This window comes from Saimiri boliviensis, chromosome X (genome assembly GCF_048565385.1).
Source record: "Saimiri boliviensis isolate mSaiBol1 chromosome X, mSaiBol1.pri, whole genome shotgun sequence".
NCBI lineage: Eukaryota > Metazoa > Chordata > Mammalia > Primates > Cebidae > Saimiri > Saimiri boliviensis.
In genome coordinates this window covers 45,175,968-45,201,786 of record NC_133470.1, presented here as the reverse complement: position 1 = coordinate 45,201,786, position 25,819 = coordinate 45,175,968, and the positions used below count along the sequence as shown (strand labels likewise).

Sequence of the window (25,819 nt, the reverse complement as noted above, 5' to 3'; positions counted from 1 at the left end):
TGGAATCCAACTCGGATCCTCGTGACAGTCCCTCCTTTCTTATCTGGCTGGCTACTTTGTGCTTGAGCTGCAGGCACCGCCCGGAGCAGCCCCTGCGGCGCCTCGCGCGGGGGTGGATAGCAGCTTTAAAGGTTGGGAACGTCTCGCTCCTTGGCAGAGGCTTGATTTCCCGGCAGCCTTTGCTGCTTTCCGGAGCGGCGTGTTAGTTGCTTTTCCGGTCACATGCGTCGCCGCCCCTGCGCAATCCACCTAGGTTAGTAAAGTAGCTGCCCGACTCAGACTCTATTTCCCGGTGTGCCCCGCGGTGGCGAGGGGCGTAACGGTTGTTGTAGTCCGGCCCCCTCCTGGCTGGTCCAGCCACATTAACCGGCAGGATGTCGGAGGTGCGGCTGCCACCGTTACGCGCCCTGGACGACTTTGTTCTGGGGTCGGCGCGCCTGGCGGCTCCGGATCCATGCGACCCGCAGCGATGGTGCCACCGCGTCATCAACAACCTCCTCTACTACCAAACCAACTACCTTCTCTGCTTCGGCATCGGCCTCGCTCTCGCCGGGTGAGGGAGGGAAGGAGGCGCCGGTTGGCTGGGGACGTCTGCAAGGCGTGGGGGATAAACCCACGGATCTTTGAGGACCAGGACGGGGAACCTGAGGGGGATGCAAGGCCGGGAAGGACGAATTCAATAGAGATGGACGGCCTGAGGGGCTTGGAAGGGAGGCCTTGAGGGAGGTGGAGCATGGTTATAAGGAGGGCCTCAGGGAGATGGAGCCTGGCTGATGAGGAGAGCCTGCCTGCTGGGGATGGGGGTCTGAAAGGAAGACCTGGGGAGGATGGAGAAAAGTGCGGGACTGAAGGGGAAAGTGGGCTAGTAAGTGAACCTGAAGAAAAGGAGGACCTGAAAGGGGGATACGAGAGTACTTTATGGGCGTGTGTCGGGGGGTTGTAATGTGAATGATGGGGCCAGATTGAGGCCGACCCTGGAGTACTTAGGGCAGAGACAGGGAAATGGACGGTAAAGTTGGAGGGTGTGGAAGATGTACTTATTGAGGATTTGGTCTTGCAGGGGAGCCTGGCTATGATTGGAAGGTGCCAGGGGCAGGTACCTGTTGGGGAACTTGGGCCCAGGAGGAGGATCCATGGTTGGAAAGCCTGAGATCAGAGAGGAAGGGAGAATCTGGAGGAGGGACTTGAGCAGGGCTGGAAGTTCAGAGTAGGGCTGACGACCTGGAAGAGGTTCTAGCAATGATGGAGGGAGGAATCTATAGGGAAACAGCAGCCTGGAGGGGGCACTGGGAGGGGAGGAAGCCAGGAGGGGGATCCTATAAGGACCATAGGCCTGGGGAGAGGGAAGTGTGTGGAGACAGAAGGCGTGGAAGAAGGATCTGCAGGGGCTGGGGTCAAAGGGCACGCTGGTGAGGGGCCCTATGGGGGTAGAGTCAACAACAGTAAAGTCCAGGGGAGTGTTGGGAGCCCGGGGTGGGGGGAGCATCTAGCGGGATGGGAGGGCTTGAAGTGGGGACCTAAGGAAGACAGGACAGTGGAATTGATAAGGAGGAAAGGAGGGGTCCACAGGGATCTGTGAGTCGGGAGCCTTGGCGGATGGGCCTGCTGGAGACAGGGCTGGTGGGAGGATGTGCCGGGCTCGAGTGTCCGGAGACGGGAGACTCTGGCTCTTGGGGCCCAGGGTGGGTTTCGGTCCGGGAAACCGGGCGGCCTTCCCTCTGCCCGGCGGGCTAGCTTAGTTCCCTTGTATCCGCAGGTACGTGCGTCCGCTGCACACGCTTCTGAGCGCGCTGGTAGTGGCGGTGGCCCTCGGCATGCTGGTGTGGGCAGCTGAGACCCGCGCAGCTGTGCGCCGCTGCCGCCGCAGCCACCCCGCCGCCTGCCTGGCCGCAGTGCTTGCCGTCGGCCTCCTGGTTCTCTGGGTCGTGGGCGGCGCTTGCACCTTCCTGCTCAGCATCGCCGGGCCGGTGCTTCGTGAGTCTCTACTACCCTGAGATAGCTGAGAAAGCGGCCAGAGCACGCTTAAGGCACCAGGCCAGCCCTGCTCCGGTCCCTGGGTTGAGAGGGGGCTGGGAAACCCGGAGGGCCTGGCCACGCCCCCGTTAAAAGCGCCTTCCCGGACATCATTCCGCCTTCTGGGAACGCCCCTTTTATTACCGCCTTTCCGATCTCACTCCTGGTGTTAAATGCCTTCCACTGGCCACGTCCGGGTTACCGGGATCCCTCCCTGGCCATGCCTACGTTGCCAAGCCAATTAGTCGGCCACGCTTTCAGGATCTGAGGCATCCTGGCCGCTCACCACTCCATTGGCCTGCCTGCGCGCCAATTCCCTTCGGTGGGCCCCAGTTGGCTGCAGGCTGAGGTCTATTCCACTGACCCCTCCTCTTGGTGCCGCCCACAGTGATCCTGGTGCACGCCTCGTTGCGCCTGCGCAACCTTAAGAACAAGATTGAGAACAAGATCGAGAGCATTGGTCTCAAGCGGACGCCAATGGGCCTGCTACTAGAGGCGCTGGGACAAGAGCAGGAGGCTGGATCCTAGGCCCCTGTGATCTGTACCCAGGACCTGGAGAATACCACCCCACCCCCAGCCCATAATTGGGACCCAGAGCCCTTTCCCAGAACGTAAAACAGGAGCCTAGAGCACCCTGCCCAAACCAAACAGGACATATGTGACTGCCCTACCCCCATGCCAGCCCCAAAGCAGGATATCCCTCCCACCTAGGCCCCGTTACCTAAGGACAAGAATCTTCCCCAGCCCTGGACCTGGGACCCAGAGCCACCTATATCCAGCCCCAAAACTGGGGCTTGAGGCCAGAGCATCCATGATCAATTTCAAATTGTGAACCCAGAGACACTCCCATCCACCCTTCTCCGTGCTCAGCCCCAAACTGGGGCCTAGGGCAAGGCACTCTCAAATCTTGAACCCTGGACCGAAGTTTTTCCAGACCCCATCCTACCTTCCAACCCAGGTCAAGACATTGCCAAATCTTGAACTCAAAACCCAAGTGTTCCAGGCCCCTGTGTGGAGTCAGGTATCCTGACTGTTGGACCCCTGGTCCCAGGTGATCCCAACCCTCACCAGTCCCATTTGCCTCCCTCCAGCTCTGCTTAGGGATTTTTCCCCTCATCCCAATGTTCTACACCATTGACAACCAAGGGGTGGGATGGGGACAGGCCTCGACAGGGAATGGGGCATATATGTTAGTGTTGCTGCAACAATAAAGGCTGTTGCATTCTCAAGCCAATTGGAGCCTCCTGGATAAACTTGCACATTTCAAAGGACAGAAGTGGCCTTCTACTTTTCAATTCTGCTAGACTCTTCCTGAATATGTGGGCTGAAGAGGTGATCTCTGAGGTCCTTCCTTGAACCTGTTACCTCTGGATCAGCATTAAAGCACAGGGGAGGGCAGGTGCGGTGGCTCATGCCTGTAATTCCAACACTTTGGGAGGCTGAGGTGGGAGGATCACTTGAGGCTAGGAGTTTGAGACCATCCTGGGCAATATAGCAAGGCTCTATCTATCTCTTAAAAAAAATTAAAACTTAGCTGGACATGGTGGTGTGCTTTTGTAGTTCCAGCTACTTGGGAGGGTGTGGCAGGAGGATGGCTAGAGTCCAAGAGGTAGAGGCTGCAGTAAGCTGTGATTGTGCCATTGCACTCCAACCTGGGCAACAGCAAGAACCTGTCTCAAAAAGCTGGGCATGGTAACTAATGCCTGTAATCCCAGCATTTTGGGAGGCTGAGGCAGGACGACTGCTCAAGCCCAGGAGTCCAAGACTAACCTGGGCAATATAATGAGACCTCATCTCTACATTATTATTTTGAGATGGAGTCTCGCTCTGTCACCCAGGTTAGAGTGCAGGAGTGCAGTGGGACAGTCTCAGCGCACTGCATCCTTAGCCTCCTGAGTAGCTGGGACTACAGGTGCATGCCACCATGCCTAATTTTTCGTATTTTTAGTAGTGACAGGGTTTCACCATGTTAGGCAGGATGATCTTGATCTCCTGACCTCGTGATCTGCTCGCCTCAGCCTCCCAAAGTGCTGGGATTACAGGCGTGAGCTACCACGCCCAGCTTACAATTTTCTTTTTAATTAGCGGGTATAGTGGTGCACAACTGTAGTTCCAACTATTCAGGAGGCTGAGATGGGAAGATTGTGTCTGGGAGGTCAAGGCTGCAGTGAGCCGTTATCAACACCACTACATTTCAGCCTGGGCAGCAGAATGAGACATTGTCTCAAAAAAATAAAAATTAGGCTGGGCACAGTGGCTCACGCCTGTAATCCCAGCACTTTGGGAGGCCAAGGTGGGTGGATCACAAGGTCAGGAGATCGACACCATCCTTGCCAACGTGGTGAAACACCACCTACTAAAAATACAAAAATTAGCCAAGTGTGGTGGCATGTGACGGTAGTCCCAGCTAGCTGGGAGGCTGAGGCAGGTGAATTTGCTTGAACCAGGGAGTCAAGAGTTGCAGTGAGCTGAGATTTTGCCACCGCACTCCAGCCTGGCAACAGAGCGAGAGTCAAGAAAGAGAGAGAGAAAAGGAAGGAAGGAAGGGAGGGAGGGGGAGAGAGAGAGAGAGAGAGAGAGAAAGAAAGAAAGGAAAGAAAAAGAAAGAAAGAAAAATTTTAAAAGTATAGGGAGGTTAAGAACAGAGAATCTTTATTATCATTTATATTATATTACCAAGAGTTATTGTTTGAGGTTGGCTAGAAATCTGAGTGCAGACAGGCAAAGAAGTTGCCCCACATCACAAAGCAAGTAAAGTCAAAACAGATGACACTATCACAGGCTATTGCCAAGGTATGTTTTTTCCTGTAAAAATATATTATCTGGTCTTGACTAAAGGTGTGGGCCCTCAAGGCAAGGCAGACAGAGCAGCAACACATGGGTTCAGTTTACACATTTATTATAGAAATACCCTTCCAGTGTGGGTAATGTCTTGGGCCCAGATCCACTGGTACAAAAAGAAAAGTTTAACACCAGGAAAAGGGGGCAGGGGAAACCCCAGCTCCAGAAAGTCACAGACAGGTATCAGAAAACACAACTTGTGTGGGTTTGCTTAAAAAGTGGTAGATGGGGGCCGGGCACAGTGGCTCACTCCTGTAATCCCAGCACTTTGGGAGGCTAAGGTGGGCAGATCACGAGGTCAAGGGTTCAAGACCAGCCTGGCCAACATGGTGAAACCCCATCTCTACTAAGAATACAAAAATCAGCTGAGAGTGGTGGCATGTGCCTGTAATCCCAGCTACTCAGGCGGCTGAGGCAAGAGAACTGCTCGAACCCAGGAGGCCGAGGTTGCAGTCAGCCAAGACTGCACCACTAAACTCCAGTCTGGGTGACAGAGCAAGACTCCACCCCACAAAAAAACAGAAAGTGGTGGATGGAAGGAAAGCCAAGGAAGGTATGGGTGGCCAGTGGCCTGTGGCCAGACCTCACCTGAGGATTTTACTGGCATCTACTGGATTCCGGGTCTGGTAGATGCCAGGTTCAACCCCACGGCATCCCAGGACACAGCACACACATAGCCCTTTGCCCCTCCTGTGGGGTCTCCTGACTAGGGGTGGTCAGGATAGAGGCTGTGGGCACAGATGGAACTGGGCTTCTTCAGGCATCCCACCCAGACTGCAGTCCTTCCAAGTGTGGGCAGAGAGCTCACTGCCCCGACAAACGCCCTGGCGATGGGTGGCAGGGACTTCTCTTCACACCAGAGTCTCCTGGCTGCCCTAAATGGCCCTGAGACCCGATATGGTCCATTTTATGGAGGGGGTTCCTGAATGGAACCCGGTTGGGCATGGGAACAGGAATGAACCCAACCAGATGAGATCACAGTTTCCCTTTTATAAAACGCCTAGTGTTGGAGGAAGACAGTGAATACCTAAGTTACAACTGTAAACAGAAATGGAGGAAGGGGCTTGGGGTCCCCATGACATCATCCCCTCTCTTTTAAGCTGGCTGAAGGCCCCCAGTCCCCAGCACAGTGTGAGAGAAGCAGGGTGTCAGACACCTTCCTGGGCCTAAAGGAAGCCAGAGGCCTTGGAAGATAAGGTTGGCACACTCTGCTCAGGACTGAGAGCAACCACACTCCAGGGCCCAGCGAGGTCAGCTGTGTGCTCCCCAGACTGGAATCATGCCCAGGCCAACAAGGGGCATATCAGAAGGGGTCAGACCAGCGTCCCTGGGGTCTGGGTGTCAGAACTGGAGGACTGCTCCCCCTCTAGCGTCAGGTCACTTAAACGAGCGCTCAGCTCCGGGGGATACAGGAAGTCCGCGTAGTATCTTTAGAAGGGTAGCAGGAATCCGGAGGACAGGGCGGAGAAGACAAGAAGAGAGGAAAAGGCAGACAAGACAAAGAAAGAGAAAGGAAGAGGCTCGTTAAACAGGTGGAGGCAGGCATAGGACAGCACCTTCAGGCCCCAGGGCAAGGAGAGAAAAGGAGGAGAACGGCAAGGGGCAGGAGATGTCCCTTCCTCCCAGCACCCTGCGTCAAAGCTCATCTTGAGCCTATAACTTGATAAAGAACTGCTGCTACCAGTGCCCAAGATCCCCTCCACCAGGACCCCATGGACTAACGCAGATCATGTGCAGTAGAGTGACCCTATGCCATCACGGCAGCTAGTTTCCTCATAGTCCAATTCATTAGCAATCATAACTAGCCATTCCCTGGCCTGGATATATTCACCATCTGCCTTAAGAGACCCCTACCCATCAGTAAAAGCACCCCCCATACCTGCCAGAGACAGGGGGCGCCGTGAAACTCCTCGAGTGTGGGAGTGGCGCCTGGCTGGGGGCCCCGTACAGCGCCTGGCCCACCTCATAGCAGCGGGCATGGAGGAAGGTTGGGTGTGACGGGCCCGCAGAGGGGAGCACAGGCCGGCGCTGGGGCCCCGCAGCCAGTCCCGAGTTCCGGATGTACCAGTCCCGCAGCCCCTCCAGGGCCAGGTTCTTGTGGCCACTGCGTTCACCAGCTGAGGGGATACGGGTGGGTGGGGGCATCCACAGCAGAGGGTTTGGATGCACCTCAGGGCCCTCGGCAGCCTCTGGGGTCAGGCCACAGGGCTTGGTACGCGTGGCACGGGTGTGGGGGTCCTTGGTGCGGAGGAGGGGGCTGTTGCTGTCAGCTGCATACACAGGTGGTGGGCCAGGGAGCATGGTGAGGAGCCCGTCCCGACGGGAGAGGGGTCCTGGGACCTCAGCTGCAGGCAACAGCTCCCCCCAGCCTGCTCCACCGCCACTGCGGGGCAGGCCGCGGTCCAGGGAATAGTCCAAGAGGAAGTCCCCACACACAGGTGGGAGCCGGGGGGCACCTCGGGAAGCAGGGGCAGCTGAGCTAGGCCGGGCGGCCCGGGGAGGGTCTGGAGGGCCAGCTGTGCGGGAGGAGAAGGCAGGGGTTGGTTGGGGGCGCTCATACAACACCTCACTGCTCTTGCAGACTGGGGGGCCAGAGGCAGAGGAAGCCAGAGGGGCTGGCGGGGAGCCGGCTCCCCCACCAGCTGCCCGGTCCACCAGCAGGGCCTCAGAGCTGTTGCTGCGGCGGGTGCGAGCTACGAAGAGGGAGGCGCGATCGGAGGCAGGGTCTGCCCGGGGGAAGCCCATCTGGGAGTCCTGGCTGCCGGACCACTGGCGAGAATGAAGGCCTTCAGGTCTGGAGCAAGAGGCAAGGGTCATGGGAATAGGTTCAGAAAAATCAGGCAGGCCTGCAGTGCCCTCCCTACCCCACCCCTTTCTGCACCTTCACTTTTTTTTCTTTTTTTCCCTAGACGGAGTCTCACTCTGTCACCCAGGCTGGAGTGCAGTGGCATGATCTCAGCTCACTGCAACCTCCACCTCCCGGGTCCAAGTGATTCACCTGCCTCAGCCTCCCGAGTAGCTGGGACTACAGGTGTGCACCACCACGCCTGGCTAATTTTTATATTTATTTTAGTAGAGATGGGGTTTCACCATGTTGGTCAGGGTAGTCTCAAACTCCTGACCTTGTGATCCACCCACCTCAGCCTCCCAAAGTGCTGGGATTACAGGCGTGAGCCACCACGCCCAGCTGCGCCTTCACTTTCACATCTCCAAATGGGCCCAGGGTTGGAAGCTGTGTGTATAAAGGTGGCAGGTAGTGACATGTAAAGGGGCAGCTAAGGTTCTGTCTCAGGCTAGGGGGTTGGGAGTAGAAATGTATGGGGGAGGCCTGGCGCTGTTAGTTCCAAGGGAGGTATAAATATGGGTAGGGACTCATAGCTAGCAGAGGAGGGGCCAGGCAGGAGGCTCTTCCTAATCCAGCTGACCCCTCCTGCTGCTAAGGCCCTTCTCATGGCTCACATGGCCTCTAGGATTGAGTCCCAGACCTTAGGGCCCACATGTAAAACTCTGCCTGAATTCTATATCCAACTGTCTGTATGAACCACCCAAAGCTACTATCCCAGCAGCCACCATTCACAGAATGCAAGCCCCACAAGGATGGGGACTTGGTTTTGTTCGGAGCCTGGGGAAAGTAGGCACTCTTTAAGAAGAGGAAAGTGGTTAAAAGCGTGGACTCTAGAGTCAAACTTGCCTGGGTTCAAACTCCAGGACTTCAGTTTCCTAACAAGTTACTTAACCTTTCTGTGCCTCACTGGCCTCATCTATAAAATGGGAATAACAATAGCACCCACTTCATAGGGATCTCATGATGATTAAATGAGTTGATACCAGGTAAAACGCTAATTCCTAGCAGGTGGCAGGCATTCGGAATATGTTAACAAGAACTTATGTCCATGTCTTTCAAAGGCAGATATTATTATTCCCATTTCACAAATGAGGAGACAATGATCCAGAGAAAGGGAATGGCTTCTGTCCAAAATGCACAGAAAAGCCTGTACTCAAACTTTGGTGCTTCTGCCCCAAATCCTCACCCCATTCTCCACCAAGATGATGCCTGTTCACCTTTAGCGCCCAGCCTCCCATGTCCCACACCTTTTTTTGTTTGTTTGTTTTGAGATGGAGTTCCACTCTTACTGCCCAGGCTGGAGTGCAATGACGCAATCTCAATCTCGGCTCACTGCAACCTCCACCTCCCAGGTTAAATCAATTCTCCTGCCTCAGTCTCCCAAGTAGCTGGGATTACAGGCATGCCTCACCATGCCCGGCTAATTTTTGTATTTTTAGTAGAGACGGGGGTTTCACCATGTTGGTCAGGCTGGTCTTGAACCCCTGACTTCAAGTGATCAGCCCGCCTCGGCTTCCCAAAGTGCTGGGATTACAGGCGTGAGCCACGGTGCCCAGCCATCCCACACCTTTTGATAATGCTGTCCTCAAGCCTCCAGTGAGAACTAATGGTTCCCTCCCCTCTGATCCTCCAGCCCACCCTCAGATTCCCCTTACTTGCAGAGCTGGGGGCCAGCGCCCCGGGTGAGGACAGGGGTGGCAGGCACACTTCGGCCCTCAAAACTGGAGGCACTCCTGGGCAGCGAGCGTGTGGGGCTAGACAGAGATGGGCAGGCCCAGGTGGGGGCCCAGGTTAGAGACTGTACCCCACCAGCAGACCCTCCACCAGCCCAGGCTTGCTATCCCATTGCCAGCTCCTGCAGAAGGAAAGAGGAGCTCATTCTCACCTGGTGGGGCTGGCCACAGAGTTCCGCCGGCTCTTCAGATCCCCGTAAAGATCTGATGGGGGTGGTTTCCATGGGGTTCGCCGCTCAGGGCTCCCCCCAGATACTGCCCGCAGCTGGTCCCAAGCCTTGGGTGGTGAGGGGCGCTCAGCCAGAGAGAAGCAGCCATGGGGCTCCTCTGGGTGGAAGAGAGCAACTGGTGTAGAATTCAATGAGCCAGGCTCAGTGGGGGCAGGACAGGCTGGGGGACAAGGCCATGGGGAGGGGCAAAGTGCTGGGACAGGTTAAGCAGGCTAAGGAGGAGCTAAGGCTGACAAGTAGGTTCTGGGGCTGCAGGGCTGGGGTGGGGTGAGGCTTAAAAGATGGGGGACCCACAGGAAGATGGGGCATGGCTAAGGAGAAGCTGAAGAAGCACGGGAGGGGCTGGGCATCAAAGGATGGGCTGATCATGCAGGATGTGGTTGGAAGGAAAAAAGGGGATAGGCTGAGGGGATGCAGGGCTCTGGGCAGGTTTGGGGGATAGGAGTCCTCACCGTTGTCATGGCTGGCCCCAGACTCTGAGAGGGAGCTGCTCTCCGAGTGCAGAACTACGTCCTCTACAGGTCAGAGGGGGAGAAGCGGGCCTCTCACTCCCAGGCCTCGGTGTCACCCCCTTACACCACTGGGTGAGTACCTCCACTTGGCCCACCTTCTGGCCAGTTTCTTCCTCACCCTGTTGCCTTCCCAAGAATCTGCTTTTACCAGAGCCCAAAACCACACTGGTTTGGTTCCTGACTGTCCTGGCAGATATTCATCAGTTCCCCACAGTTTGCCCTTTCCAATGAGCCAGTTTGTCACAACTCCTTACACGGGTTGGGCTACTTGAGTTGTGCCTACCTCCCGGCCACTCACCCATCCCAGCCCTGCCACGTCCATTCAACAGTGTCCACTCTCTCACCCTCACCAGGGGATGCTCACCTTGGCTGAGCTGAGTGAGGCGCATACCCAGGCAGACTCCCTGGGCGGTGATCACTGGCCCAGTAGACAGCGGCAGTGGCTGGGGTGGTGGTGGGAGCGCTGGGAGGCCAAGGCGGGCCCGGACGTCCCCGAGCTGCTCCTCCAGCTCGTGCAGCCTCCGCAGTGCGTCTGCTTGGACCTGGCGCCGGCGCCGTCGCTGCTCGGTGCTCAGATCAGGGGCCAGGGCCAGGCGGCGGGCAGCTGCTGCAATCTGCTGCTGCACTGACACCTCGCGTTCCAGGGCCTCAAGAGCCAGCTCCTGTCGGGCCCACCCAAATGCTGGAAATGGCCCGGCACAGGGACCCGGTGGGGCCAAACCCACTAGAGGCTGTCCTGCACTTCCAGCGGCCTATTCAGGCCTCTTCACCTGCAGATGGGGAGCTTATTTCCCCCGGGGAGGGGGCAGGGCATGGCACGGCAGGACCTCTCTTGGTGAAGGGCTGGGTTTGTTCATCTTCCAGAGCATGGGAGGCCTGTCCTGACAGTTAGGGACCAGCATCCTCCCTCATCGCAGGAACCTACCTCCAGAACTCCTTTGCCTTCTCATCTTACCCTCTCCCTCACCTGGCCACAAGCCCCCTCCCCATACCTTCCTCCTGGCTACTCCTCTGTACCTGTCCCCTCTCCCCACCCTCTTGCTCTCCACACCCATCTGCTCACCTCAGCAGGGCACAAGGAGTGGTGTGCTGGGTTGGGGTGTGGTGGAGGGTAGGCGCGGGCTGTGGGGGGCCGCCGGCGGACCAACTGGGGCCGTTCACCAGGCTCCAACGGGCACTCAGGGGGCAGCTGGCCAGTCAGCTCCTGGTGGGGGGCAGAAGTCAGAGACTACCAAGGGTTAGCTGGAAGGATGGGGTAACACGTTAATGATCCCAGAAGCTACAGAAGTCCTACCAGGAGCCTGGCCCTGCTCAGCACCCACACACGATGCTTCCCTTCCTCCTCCCCACATTATGTCCACCAGGCAGGCGTGCCCAAACCTCAATGGCCCAAACCCCTGTGGTGGGCATGAGAGGCAGGGAGACCTGCTTTGGGATCCAAAATTGTTTCATTTTTATAAAGGTGACACCGTCGAGATCCCAAGTATTATATAACTCCCTTCGGGGGCTGGGGCTGCGTGGTCTGAGCTATAGTATTATTTCTGGCACACTGTGGGCATTCACAGTAAGAGGGGGAAACTGAAACTACACATCACCCTGTGCCAGTTCAGGTCCGACTGTGCTGCCAAATTTTGAACAGAACCTGTTTTCTGAGGTTTGTTAGATTTGAAATTGTCGACAGGGGATTGTGTGCCTGTATTACCGTATTTCATTCATTCTGACACAGCTAAGCTGAGCTTTGAGGAGAAAGTGGGTGACAGAGAAAAGTGGGTGACACAGCCAGGACTAGTGGTTGAACAACTGCCACCCAAGTCTGTCTATCTAGGGGCCCCAGCTCCTCACCTCCCCCACCACCTCCCCGCCTGACACCCCTAGGGCCAGGCCCTTACCGCCTCCTGGAGACACACTTTGCGGAGCTCCTGAAGTTTCAGGCTCAGGGCCTCCTGCAGGGTCCGCTGCCGGTCAAGCAGCCCCCGCAGACGCTCTGACTTCACCTGGGGGGCAGCCTCTCCGAACAGGGCAGCTGGACACAGAGGGAGCAAAGATCAGTGGGACAGCCAGGGCATCCTGGAGCAGCTGTGGGGCCAGGGACCAACTCTTCCCAAGCAAGCAGGTGGTGATTCAGAGCGGGGGAGGAGGCAGCAGGAGGGGAAGCAGCCACCGACCTGGGGCATTGAAGGTAGGAGAGCTGATCAGCTGACCTTTGACTTCCATCTTGGTACTGTTGAGAGGCCGTGGCTGATGGCTGGACAAAGTCTGGCAGTGACACACAGGAGCCGTTAAGGAAGCACGTCCCATGATACCCCAACCCCCAGCCCTTCCCAACTTCCCATGCCACAGCAGGGAATAAGGGGTAACCTGGGCCCCACGTGCCTGCTTGACCTGCCCTTTCAGAATCCGTGTGGATGTCTGGACCCACTTGGCCCTGGTACCTTGGTTCCCTTCGCATTGAGTGGGAGCACAGCAAGTGGGGAGCTGGGCGGACTTACAACGCCTCCTCAGAGGCCCATGGGTCACAGCCAGGAGTCTTGCCTGGGGAGGGAGAATTAATGGGACAGATTCAACCAACTATAAGAACAACAGGCACGCAGTCAGCACCTGGTTGCCTGCAACAGTTACCTACAATGCCACATTGAATCTTCACAGCCACCTGGGAAGATTCATACTCCCATTTTACAGATGAAGAGAGGAAGGCACAGAGGTGGAATAACTGGCCCATAGCCACAGACATAACCCAGGCGCACGCCCTGGACCTACACTTTTGCTCACAAGAACCGCTCCGACTCCACCAAATTCCTCATAAGCTCCCTGGTCCCTCAGGCCTCAGGGTCTTTGCCCAGGCTGTGGCTGCTGCCTGAAATGCTTTCTTCAACCTGTCACCACCCCAGCCCCTTCGTGTCACTTATCATTCTAGAGCTTAAATATCACTTCCACAGGGGGCCCCTGTGTTATATCCTCTCACAAACGGTTGTCCAACAAGAGATTATGCCTCCTGGAACATCCACCAGGACAGAAAACATTATCTGTCCCATTTTCATTAGCATCGCCAGCACCCTGAACACGGTATACAAGCAAGTGCTCAATGAATGGGTGCCAGATGAATGAATAAAAGACGGAGTAAACGAATGAGGGGGCAGTGGAGCCAGGGTTCAAGCCCAGATCTGTGGGTCTGTGCTTGTCCCAACTCCATTCTGTAGCTCTAGTGCAGCAAGGAGAGTGTTCACTGTGTTCACTTGACCCAGGGTCCCTCCAGCCCCTCTCCCCATGCCAGCCTGTCTTGAGCCTAGTTAGGGAAGTCCCCCTGCTGGAATTTGTAAGAAGTAAAGCCCACAGCTGAAAATAACAAACCACCTGCCTCCTGCCTCCTTCTCCGCCCCCAGTGCCTCTGCTGACCATGGAGGCTGCCTTGGCTGGCCACCAGCCCTGCCCTTGTCCCCTCCTTTGGAGTTTGCTCCCTCCCTTCCACATCCTGCTCAGTCCCCAGCTGGGCAGCCAAGTGACATCACCTCCCACCACCTGGCCTAACCTCAATGGCAGGTGACTGGGAGGGTTTTATGGGGCCACAGAGTTCCCATCATCACCTACCTTGAAATCGGCAGCTTGTCATGACACTGTTACCTTGGTGTGAGGAAGACCCAGCCAACCAAGGAGGCATGGGTTCAAGCCCCTTCCCCATCTGTATAGCATGGGGTGAGGCCAAGCTGCCTATAAGGTGTCAGTTTTCTCTGCAGTCCTCCTACCTGCCTCATAGGGCCTGTACCCCTCTCTTGAAGCAGTGGTGCCCTGCCTTCAACAGCAGGGGTGGGAATCAGTCCCTAAAGCCTTTTGACAAACCCAGGGCCCAGCAGAGGCATTCACATCCCCACTCATCTAAGGTCTGACATTTCCCAGCATGGCAGGAGTTTCTCCACACCCCTGCTCACTGGGGCTCCAACTTTCCCAGGCCCCTTTCAGGCCTGAGGAACTCTCACAGGGCTCCCTGGAACCTTGCTCCACCCCCATAGGAACCCAACTCCATCCATGGTCCCCTTTGCCAGCATTGGTCCCAATCCCATGCTGGGCTGCTTCAATCCTTTTTTTTTATTATTATTATTTTGGAGACAGAGTCTGGCTCCGTCCCTCAGGCTAGAGTGCAGTGGTGCAATCTCAGTTCACTGCAGCCTCCACTTCCCAGGTTCAAGCAATTCTCCTACTTCAGCCTCCAGAGTAGCTGGGATTACAAGGGTGCGCCACCATGCCTGGCTAATTTTTGCATTTTTAGTAGAGACAGGGTTTCACCATGTTGGCCAGGCTGGTCTCAAAGCCCTGACCTCAGGTGATCCAACCGCCTCGGCCTCCCCAAAGTGCTGGCATTACAGGTGTGAGATACTGCACCCAGCCAATCCTTTCTTCTCTAGGAGCTCAGAACATCCTGGAAGTCAAGACAGGGTCCACACAGGAACCCCAACTCCTCCCTGTCAGCCAGACCTCGGGGGACATAGCTAGAGCATGAGTCATGGGGTCACTTGGCAGGCTACACACAGGGTCAACGCCCCACACCCCCACACCCAGTTCCCAAGCCTCTGCCTCCACTCACCTGCCGTCTGCACACTTGCCAAGGGGCCTGGGGCTGCCTCATCCCCACCCAGATGGAGAGAAAGCACAACCCCACTCCAACCCCAGGTCTCCCCCGACCAATGACCCCATGGCCCCTATCCCGTCCCAGGAACCAGCTGCAGCGGGAGAGCGGCAGAGGGCACCCCCACACCCAGAGGCGGGCCTGGCAGGTTTTTCAGGTCTGCCATTCTGACACCACAGCCGAGAAATTCCTGGCTGTAATGACTGTTTACAACCAAGATACCTCACCTGGGTGGCACCCCAACACTTGGGGGGCGCATTTCCACATCCTGTTACTATCAGAGCAAATACAAACTCTCAGTGTCTGGGAGCCCCCCCTTCTTCCACTGTAGTGAACAAATCGGGCATAGGCAGACAGGTGCCTGAATAATGGTTTCTCAGTGACTCAGTCAGGTCTTTCTTGGGGGGAGCTGCTGAGGGAGGGCACAGGCTACTCCTGGCAGGGAAGAAAGGAAGTAGGGATAAGGTGGAGAAGGGGGGGACTCATACTTCTCTTTTCCCTGATCCCTCCTCGTCCATTTCCGGCAGGGAATCGGCTTGGTGCCAGGAAAGGAAATTGGAGTTTTTTGGGCTTTGCCCCTCTCCTCAGGCCCTCCGTTCTCAATGCCCCCCTCCTGCCCTGCCCTGCATTGTTGGTGTGCCTCTCCCACAGACCTGGCTCTCTTAATGAAGGGAACTTCAATACACCCTGCCCCAGCTCCCCAGTGCCCTCGTCCCCCTCACGCCCTGGGCCCACTGCTCCCAGGTGCTCACCAATGCCAGAGAGTGCTGTGGGGTAGCCTCAGATACCTCAAAAATAGTTGTCTTGACCAGGCCCTGGCTCCGGCTGGTAGTGGCAGTGAGCAGCAGTGGCAGATGCCTTGGCCACCTCCCACTAGGTAATGGCCCAGCCTACCTGGCCAGGAACTGGGCCGTCCCATACCTTTTAACCCTTGCCTGTCTGTCACCAGGACTAGAGCCACCCCTGGGGGTAGTCTCAGGGCCAGGTCTGCTCAGGGTACCCAGCATGTCTAAGAAAACACCCTGTGCTAGGCAGGGTGGCTCATGCCTGTAATCTCAGCACTTTGAGAGGCCGAGATGGGAGGATCGCTTGAAGCTAAGAATTCAAGGCTAGCCTGTGCAACACAGTGAGACCCCCCCATCTCTATGAAAAAAATTATTAAAACATTGGCCAGGCATGGAGGCATGTGCCTCCTCACCCCATACACTTAGCAGAAAACTGGGAAGAAGGGCTGAGAGTGGTGGCAGTAGCAGCTGCCTCTCCTACTGCCCAAATTCCCAGAGAATTAGACCCCGCCCACTCAAGGGACACCTTGGATCTGGGCCATAGAGGTGTGGGGAGCTGTAAAGTACACGGGAGGCTTTGGGTGGATACTGGGTTTCTGTCTCTTGGCAATAAGCATCACATTCTGAGGCCCCTACCCTTTCCTGCCAGGGCAAGGCAGTGGTAGAAGGTCTTGGGGCAATTACCACCCTCACTGGGGAATAGTTTCCTAAGTTGGGGACAGAGGAAGTCGACCTGTCTAAGGAGAAGCCAGGTCTCAAGATCCCACCACCTTCTGTGGCTCCAGAAGAAATAATTTCAATAAACCAAGCACAACTTACGCCCTACAAAACACGCATGGGTTTTGACCCCTCTTGGTCCCTACAAATGTAGGAGGATAGCACAGACCCAGCCTCCTCACAGGCATTTTATTTTATTTTTATTTTTATTATTTTTCTTTTCTTTTTTTCGGAAGACCTCACCCAAACTCACAGCCATTTTATAGATGTAGAAGCTGAGGCTTAGAGAAGTGAAGACGCCTGATTCAGATCACAGTGGCAGAAGAACAGGTGGAATCAGAATTTCTGGGGGCTGGGTCCTGGCTGGGAGGCAGACAGAGGCTATTCCTGCAATCGGGGAGAAGTAGGGAAGGGGGCTCATGCTTCTTCACATCCATGCTGGGTCTCTCCCCTTCGGAGAGTCGGGCTTCATGCCAGAGAAGGAAATGAGAGCCTTGAGTCCGTACAATGTACAGTCCCCCTACTCCACCACCACCACCTGGGCTCCGGGCCTGTCCCAGCACACAGCACACATCCTGTGCTCCACTCAGGACCATCTGCTCTGTGACTTCAGGACCCAGGGCCCAGGACCCAAGCTGCAGGTGAGCTGAGGCTGGACAGGAGCTCACTCGGAATCAGCAGTGCCCTAGATTCACACTATTAAGGCCTCCTGCCATCCCTGCCCACCTTTCTTCCTGGGTGTGAGATTTCCAGCGTGGAACACAAAGGCCCCTTTCACCGCCCTCCCCCCTTCGCTGCCTGGGGCTGGTAGAGGTGGGCAGCAGTAAGATGGGCACTGGGTGTTAGTGGGGAGTGTCCTCTTGGCCACAGCCTCTCCCACCTCTTGTGGGCCACCAAGGATGTTGGGAAGAAGGACAATAATAAAATCAGAGCCACCTGGGTGTGGTGGCTTACGCCTGTAATGCCAGCACTTTGGGAGGCCAAGGCGGGCAGATCACCTGAGGTCGGGATTTCAAGACCAGCCTGACCAACATGAAGAAACCTCCGCTAAAAATACAAAATTACTAAAAATACAAAATTAGCTGGGCACGGTGGTGCATGCCTATAATCCTGGCTACTTGGGAGGCTGAGGCAGGAGAATCACTTGACCCTGGGAGGCAGAGGTTGCAGTGAGCCAAGATTGCACCACTGCACTCCAGCCTGGGCGACAAAGCAAGACTCCATCTCAAAAAAAAAAAAAAAAAAAAAATCAGAGCCAAGGGGGATGAGAATCTGGCTGGCAATGTGGATTGAGTCTTAAAGCTTAGGTCTTACCTGTAAGATGGGTAAAAGGTGGTTACAGAGACAATGGAGGCCAAGTAACTTTGAAAAGCATTTCAAAGTGCAGGGAAACACACCATGTCATTAATGACTGTTACTAACAACAATTAATACACTCATGCAGAGGTGGGCTGTTGCAGGGGTAACTGGGGGAGAGCAAGTAACGGGACTTCCTGGACTTCCTGGGCCAGGCAGACAAATGGGGCAGAGTCACCAGCGCACATCATTGCCCTGGTCCATGACTTTTAACAGCCTCGAAGATGACCCAACATTTAAGCCCCATCCTAGCTGGGTCCTGGGGCTCACGTGACCCTGCCATCACTAGTAAATGGTGAGTCTGGCATTCAACCCAGCTCTGCCACTTACTGTCTGTGTGACTGACTGCTTGAACAAGACACTTAACCTCTCTGTGCCTCTCTGTCAATTGGGGCCGATAATAACAGTATGTACCTCACGGGGCTATTGTGAGCATTAAATCAGTTAATACATTTAAAGCTTGTGCAGGACAGTGCCTGGTAAGAGCTCTGTATATGTTGGCTATCACAGTTACAAGCTTTCTTCCCCATACAAAGTCAGAAATCAAGTAGATACATTCAGATACATTTTTTCCAGACAGAGCTGGTGTCCTTCCAGTCTCATTTGATAAATTTGAAACATTGTTTTTCCTCAGACAACTTGTCTGAACTCTTGCTATCCAAAATCAGAGACTAAGTATATTCAGATACATTTTTGAGACAGAACTGGTATCCCTCAGCTTCCAAATTCTACTTGCTATCCAGACAGGGAAGCTCCCTGCTCACCAAATGAGCCATATTTGAAACAGAGCTGTTTTCCCTCATGATCCAACCTCTCCTTTCTCAACATCAAAAATGCAGGCACCAAATGCATTCAGAGAAATTGTCTGAACTCTCACCATCCAAATGCAAGAACTGAATGGACTGGGAAACATTTTAGAGATACGATTGGTATCCCTCGTTCTTGTACTTTCCTTACTCTCCAGGCAAAATGCAGGAACCAAAGATATTTATATAACAGGCTGCCCTCACTATCCCAACTCTTGTCCCTGGAGCTCAGGAAAGTTCATAGATTTGGATATATTTTTGAGTTAGAGTCATTATTCCTCATTATCTTGATTTTCCCTACTCACTATGTAAGATGTGAAAGAAAATACCTTCAGACAACTTGGTAGGTTTCACTGTGTGAACTTTGGGAACTCTCCCTCTCAGAATTCAGGTACCAAATAGATTGGGACAGTGAGAAATACTTGTGTCATTATCAACAGGTTTGGATACATGTTCAGGATAAATAAGATCGGTCTGGCATCTTGTTATTCAAACTCACTACTCTCTATGAGAAATGCAGGAACTAAACCTAATTGAGTAACACTCTGCCCTCTAGCCATTCAAGTTCTCCCCATCATCCTCAGAATCAAGGAGATTCGGACAATGAGGGAACCCTGCATTACTGTTGTCACTGTTAACTTCTGGACAGGCCTGATTCTTACATCTAGTGACTGCCTGGCCTTCTTCCCCACAGAGAAGCCCCACAGAGGTGGGGTGGACTTAGCACCAAGATTTTTATTGCTGACTGCTGAGAGAAGGAGGATGAATCCTTGACCCCATCCCTCCTCTATACCAAGTCCTGAAGCCTTGGCCTAGAATAGACCTTTTCTTTTTCAGGCCGGGAAAGCAGGGATCATGCACCCAGAATCAAGACCAAGGAATAGAGGTAACACGGCCTAGAAGATTCATACATACCCCTGGGTCTCCCATCCCTTCATATTTTCTCAACCCTTCCCCCCAACATAAGGCAGTCTCCAAGCAAGGCTGGAAACATGACCCAGACCTCTCAGACTCCCAGAGAATCACTGAATAATTTAGGGTATTCTTTCACGCTTGCAGAGAACAGGGGCGTAGGAACAGTTGCATGCCCTCCTGGGGCAGAAGGAGAAATGTAAGCTTTATGTGCGATCACTAGGGTGAGGGTAGGGGAGATCACACACAAAAATCCCATCAGCCACACATGGCGCATAGGGCTGCTTGCTCTTGCTAAGAGAAGCATTTGGGATGTACTTCTGAGGTCCTGGGAACAGCAGAACCTTCAAGTTTGGGGCATGATATAATGGGACTCCTGTCCTGGGCTCAGAAGGGATGGCAAGAGGATATTAGGAAGGAAGAAGATCTGAACAGGGTGGAAGGGCATGGTAAGGGGGAGAACAGCCTAGGGCTGGGATGGGGGGATGGGAAGGGACAGAACAGGAACGAGCGTAGGGGACAAGACAGAACCAGAGTTATCGCAGGATGGAGGTCAAGGGGCAGGATGGGGAATGAGCCACGACGCTGGCCAGGGGATGGGATGAGGTGAGGTTCAAGACAAGGGTCAGAGAAAAAGTACAAGAATGAGACAAAACAGCAGGGCAGGGGCCAGGGTTAACATTGAACAGCAGGCAGAAGACCTGACTAGGACAGGCTAAGCCAGTGGTCAAAGGAGGGGACAGGGAAAACGGCAGGTTCAGGATGGAGGTCAAGAACAGGAAAAGACCAGGACACAATGAGAATAGGAATGAGGATGGTGATGGGACAAGAAAAGAGGGAAAAACAGGACCAGAGTCAGGGGCAGGGACAAGGCAGGAGACAGGGAGGGTATTTAAAGGTGGTGAGCCAGGATGTGGATCAGGAGTATATAGGAGAGGATATCATATAGGGTGCAGAGAAAGGACAGAAGTCAGAGAAAGACAGAAGTCTAGTTCTGAACAGAACTAGACCAGATTGGGATTAGGGGGACAGGACATGACTGGAAGAGGTTCAGAGACTGGGTAAGAGTTTAGAGAACAGACAGGTCATGCGTCAGGACAGAAACTGGGGTGAGTGTTGGGCATCAGGATAGGGCAAGATGCTTCAGAGATGAGACAGGGTCAGGCAAGGATCGGGGTCAGGTCAAAGTCCCCAGGACAGAACTGGATGGGGTTTGGGGTCAGGACTGGATTTAGGGTGACAAAACAGGGGTTGAGGATCTCACCAGGCCAGAATATGATTAGGTCAGGGCTCGGACGGAAGGTCCTGAGGCCAAGGCCAGTAGAGGCTGAGGTTTAAAAAAGATGTAGTCAGGTCGGAAGGGGTCAGGACTGAGGCCACGGGGTCAGATGTCCCGAGTGCGCGCGCAGGTGCGCCCCGTCGGCGTCTCCTGGCCCTCACCCCACCCTGTCCCCTCCCTTACTCCGCAGGCGGGGCTGGTTACTCACCGAGGGTCCCCGCGCCGCGGTAGGCGGGGTCGGTGTCGGCCGGCCGGGGTAGTGGGCGCGCCCCTCCCTCGCTGCGCCCTTCTCGTCCCCGGGATCGCGCCTGCTCCCCTTCCGCCCCCTGCCCGTGGGCCGCGTTCGGCTGCGCGACCGTTAGCCGTTGGGGCTAGACGGGGGTCGCGGGGAGGGTGGGAGGGGAGCGCCGGCCCGGCCGCGGGCGGTGGACCTCCGCCCCCACCTCTAACTCGGGTCTGTCCGCTTCCAGCGGCACGGCCACCTCCGCCGCTCAGCCGAGCCTAGTGGGTGGGGGTACCGGGGGGCGGGGCGCGAGACCACAGCAGCGGCGGATACTAAGTGCGCAGGCGCCGGCTCGGGTCTTCGATTTTCTTGCCCTGGGAGCGCCAGGAGCGAACAAGCTGGGAGCGCGTGCGCACACGCTTTCTCGAGGGCGGTGGAGCCCTCCCCCGCCGAGGCCACGCCCCCTCAGGGAGCCTACGGGCGCCCCTCACCCCAAGTCATCCCCCAGGGACCCTCAAGCAATACCCCAAATTGCTCTCTGTAAGCTGTCCCCACATCTGTAAACTCCTCCAGCCACTCTCCCTGTTGTCCCTCAAATGCACTCCAAACCACCCTCCATCATCCTCCAAATTATATCCCCAAACTACCGTATGTTGATTCCAAGCAGCACCTCCAGTCCACCCTCTAAGGACACCCAAGCTGTAGCAGTAAACAACCTTACACTACCTACCCCCAAGTTGTCTCCCCAAATCATCCGCAATCAGCCCTGAAACCATTACCCTTCAAACACCATCTCCAAATCACCTGCTACCTACTTCCAATGTGCACCCGTAACACCCTCCATTGACCCCAAATCCCTCTCCATGTACCCTCTGAACCATACTCCATTTACCCAAAATGGCTCTCCAGGAGCGCCCAACATCACCCCAAACATTCCTAACCACCCTTAATGTGAGCTTCACCTGCACCGCAAAGTAATTCCAACAGTCACCCACACTACCTCCAAACCCTGTTCCATGGGCCCCTCCCACACACCCACCTTTCGTTGACCTCCCCTTGTGTCCCCACTAAAGTACCTTCCAACAGCCCTATCACTGTGCCGTATAATCCAACTACACTTTCTGTGGTCTTTCAACTGCATTTCAAGCTACCCTCCGGAACCCTCTACACCTCTAAACCACACTCCACCTACCCAAACTGCACCTCAAACCACTCTCCAACACTCCTCAACTGTACCTCCAAATAGCCACCAACCATCCTGCTGTAGTTACCCGATTGGGCCCCAAATCATACTCCTGTGGCCGCAAATGTGTCCCCCAAGCCCTCTAAAAACTTATGTGCACCCCAAATCATACTTAAGTGACCTAAATTACAAAGCACTCTCAGTGATTTTTTTCTTAAAACAACTTAATTGGGGTATCATTTATGTACCAGGCTGGGGACAGTGGCTCACATTTGTAATCCCAGCACTTTGGGAGGCTGAGGGGAGTGGATCACTTGAGGCCAGGAGTTCAAGACCAGCCTGGCCAACATGCTGAAACCCCATCTCTACTAAAAATACAAAAAAGGAGCTGAGCATGATGGCACATACCTGTAATCCCAGCTACTCAGGAGGCTGAGGCAGGAGAATTGCTTGAATTCAGGATGTGGAGGTTGCAGTGAGCCAAGATAGTGCCACTGCACTCCAGCCCGGGCAACAGAGCAAGACTCCATCTCAAAAAATAATAATGATAATAATTATTAATAATGATAATTATGTACCATAAAATTATGTAACAAAAATTATGGTACCATGAACCATAAAAGTCATCCACAATTAAGTGTGCAATTCAACAATTTTAGTAAATTTACCAAAGTCAGGTAGAGTATGGTGGCTCACGCCTATAATCCCAGCACTTTGGGAGGCCGAGGTGGGCAGATCACCTGAGGTCAGGAGTTTGGGACCAGCCTGGCCAACATGGTGAAACCCTGTCTCTACTCAAAATACAAAAATTAGCTGGGTGTGATGGAGAGTGCCTGTAATCCCAGCTACCACGGAGGCTGAGTCGGGAGAATCGCTTGAACCTGGGAGGTGGAGGTTGCAGTCAGCCAAGATTGTGCCACTGCACTCCAGCCTCAGAGACACAGTGAGACTCCGTCTTTTTTTTTTTTTTTTTTTTTTTTTGAGACGGAGTTTTGCTCTTGTTACCCAGGCTGTAGTGCAATGGCGTGATCTTGGCTCACCGCAACCTCCGCCTCCTGGGTTCAGGCAATTCTCCTGCTTCAGCATCTTGAGTAGCTGGGATTACAGGCATGCACCACCATGCCCAGCTAATTTTTTTTGTATTTTTAGTAGAGACGGGGTTTCACCATGTTGATCAGGATGGTCTCGATCTCTTGACCTCGTGATCCACCCGCCTCGGCCTCCCAAACTGCTGGGATTACAGGCGTGAGCCACTGCGCCCAGCTTTTTTTTTTTTTTTTTTTTAAGATGGGGTTTCACCATGTTAGCCAGGCTGGTCTTGAACTCCTGACCTCAGGTGATCCACCCACCTCGGCCTCCCAAAGTGCTAGGATTACAGGCATGAGCCACCGCGCCCGGCTACTCCGTCTTAAATAAATAAATAAATAAATAAATTTGCCAAAGTGTGTAACAATTGCTATAGCCCAGTTTTAGAGCATTTCCAATTACTTGTACCCCCCAAAAATCCCTCATGACTGAATGCAGTTAATCCCCATTCTTTTTCCCAACCATAGGCAATCACTAATCTACTTTCTGTCTTTATAAATTTGCTTTCCTTGGACATTTCATTAAAATACAATATGTGGATTTTTTGTGTCTGGCTTCTTTCACTTAGCTTGATGTTTTTGAGGTTCATCCATGTGGTAGCATGTAACAGTGGTTTGTTCCTTTTATTGCTGAACAGTAATCTATCCATTGATCTTTAACTTCTCTCCAAATTACCCACCAATAGCTCCTCAATCACAACTCAAAACACCTCTCTGACATCCAGACTTCAAAACAGACCCCCAAACTGCACCCTGGACAATACCCAGAAACTACCACAGACCACTCTATAATCCCCAAATATCATCACTAAACTACCCTCCCGAACCTCACCTTTACCCCTACACCACCTTCCAACAGAGTTCGCTGTACCTCCTCAAACTGCCCTTTATCAACTCCCAAGAATATCCCCAAAGTGCCTTTTCAATAATACCCAAACCTAACTCTACTGTACAACAATTACAAACCCCACCCCTAAAATTCCCCTTCCAACAGCCCCAACCATGCCTCTACCCGCTAACTACCTTCCTTGGTCCCAGAACTGCAGACCCAGACTGTAACCCCAAACCCCTCTTCACTGACCGCCATGCCCAACCTTGTCTTTTTCTTTCTTTTTTTCTTTTGTTTTGAGACAGACTTTCGCTTTTGTTACCCAGGTGGAGTGTAATGGCACCATCTCAGCTCACTGAAACATCCACCTCCCAGGTTCAAGTGATTCTCCTGCCTCAGCCTCCTGAACAGCTGGGATTACAGGCATACACCACCACACCCGGCTAATTTTGTATTTTTAGTAGAAATGAGGGGTTTCTCCATGTTGGTCAGGCTGGTCCCAAAGTGCTGGGATTACAGGTGTGAGCCACTGCGCCTGGCCCCAACCTTGTCCTAAATTACAAGCAACTACACCTACAAAACATCTTTTGATTTTTCCCAACCATATCACCCAACCCACCCTCCAAGAAATCCCAACTACAGCCTAAACTGCCCTCTAATAGCACCCAATGCTACCTGTAAACATTTCCCATTTACCTTCCCAGTCTCCCAACTATACCTCCCATCCACCCTCCAATGACTCTCCAAAGCCCACCTAAATTTTCCCTTTCATGGCTCCGACTGCACCCAAGTGCTTTCTAACAGCCTCTAATTATGCTCTCAAACTGCCCTTGATAACCCCCAACATAGCCCTAAGTCCTTCCAGTGACCCCCAACTCTTCCCCAAAGCCATCTGTAGTTCTTTCATGTGGCTGCTATAACCAATGGCTGCAAACTTCGTGGCTTAACAAACAAACAAAAACGGAAATTTGCGGTAGCTCACACCTGTAATCCCAGCACTTTCAGTCTCCAGGCAGGCAGATCACTTGAGGCCAGGAGTTTGAGACCAGCCTGGGCAACATAGCGAGATACTGTCTCTACTTAAAAAAAAAAAAAAAAAAAAAAAAATTAGCTGGACGTTGCGTAGTCTCAGCTACTTGGGAGGCTGAGGTGGGAGAATCGCTTGAACCTGGGAGGTGGAGGTTGCGGTGAGCTGAGATCATGCCACTGTACTCCAGCCTGGGTGACAGAGCGAGACTCCATCTCAAAATAAATAAATAAATAAATAAATAAATAAATAAATAAATAAATAAATAAAAAAAAAGGAAGAGCTACCTCTCTAAAACAGAAATGTATTCTTTCACAGTTCTAAGGGCCAGAAGTCTAAAATCAGTTGCACTGAGATAAAATTAAGGTGTCAGCAGAGCTGTACTCCCTCTGAAGGCTGTAAGGCAGAGGTCCCCAGCCCCTGGGCCACAAACAAGTACCAGTCAGTGGTCTGTTAGGAACTGGGCCACACAACAGGAGGTAACCAGCAAGCAAGCGAGCATTACCACCTGAGCTCCACCTTCTGTCACAGCAGCAGTGGCATTAGATTCTCATAGGACAGCAAACCCTATTGTGAACTGTGCATGCAAGGGATCCAGGTTACGTGCTTACAAGATTCCCCTTATGAGAACCCAACTAATGCCTGATCATCTGAGGTGGAACAGTCTCATCCCAAAACCACCCCCCACCACACTCCATGGAAAAATTGTCTTTAGGCCGGGCAAGGTGGCTCACGCCTGTGATCCTAGCACTTTGGGAGGCCCAGGCAGGCAGATCATGAGGTCAAGAGATCGAGACCATCCTGGCCAACATGGTAAAACCCCAT

The 25,819-nt window shown here is 53.9% G+C and overlaps 2 protein-coding genes across 11 annotated transcripts; one reads left to right on the top strand and one right to left on the bottom strand.

Annotated features, from left to right (window-relative positions):
* Positions 1 to 12: 12 nt before the first annotated feature.
* PRAF2 (PRA1 domain family member 2) lies at positions 13 to 3,247 on the top strand. The gene is made up of 3 exons (XM_003939563.3): positions 13 to 553; positions 1,757 to 1,974; positions 2,402 to 3,247. Exons 1-3 carry the CDS (start codon positions 375 to 377, stop codon positions 2,539 to 2,541), a joined length of 537 nt encoding a protein of 178 aa, XP_003939612.1. The 5' UTR covers positions 13 to 374; the 3' UTR covers positions 2,542 to 3,247.
* A 1,644-nt stretch (positions 3,248 to 4,891) lies between these two features.
* CCDC120 (coiled-coil domain containing 120) lies at positions 4,892 to 21,249 on the bottom strand. Of its 10 annotated transcripts, none has more exons than XM_074391420.1 (11): positions 20,856 to 21,249; positions 12,607 to 12,706; positions 12,340 to 12,430; positions 12,064 to 12,197; positions 11,238 to 11,378; positions 10,539 to 10,836; positions 10,115 to 10,177; positions 9,585 to 9,777; positions 9,355 to 9,453; positions 6,734 to 7,648; positions 4,892 to 6,282 (listed from the first exon to the last, which is right to left on the bottom strand). In XM_074391420.1, the coding sequence occupies exons 3-11, from the start codon at positions 12,386 to 12,388 to the stop codon at positions 6,168 to 6,170; spliced, it is 2,007 nt and encodes a 668-aa protein (XP_074247521.1). In that variant the 5' UTR covers positions 12,389 to 12,430; positions 12,607 to 12,706; positions 20,856 to 21,249; the 3' UTR covers positions 4,892 to 6,167. The 10 variants fall into 10 exon arrangements, with proteins under 10 accessions (XP_074247521.1, XP_010348519.1, XP_003939609.1 ...); XM_010350217.3 differs by having other exon boundaries at positions 12,664 to 12,706; XM_003939560.4 differs by lacking the exon at positions 20,856 to 21,249 and adding an exon at positions 15,545 to 17,520 and having other exon boundaries at positions 9,585 to 9,759; positions 12,561 to 12,706.
* Positions 21,250 to 25,819: the final 4,570 nt, after the last annotated feature.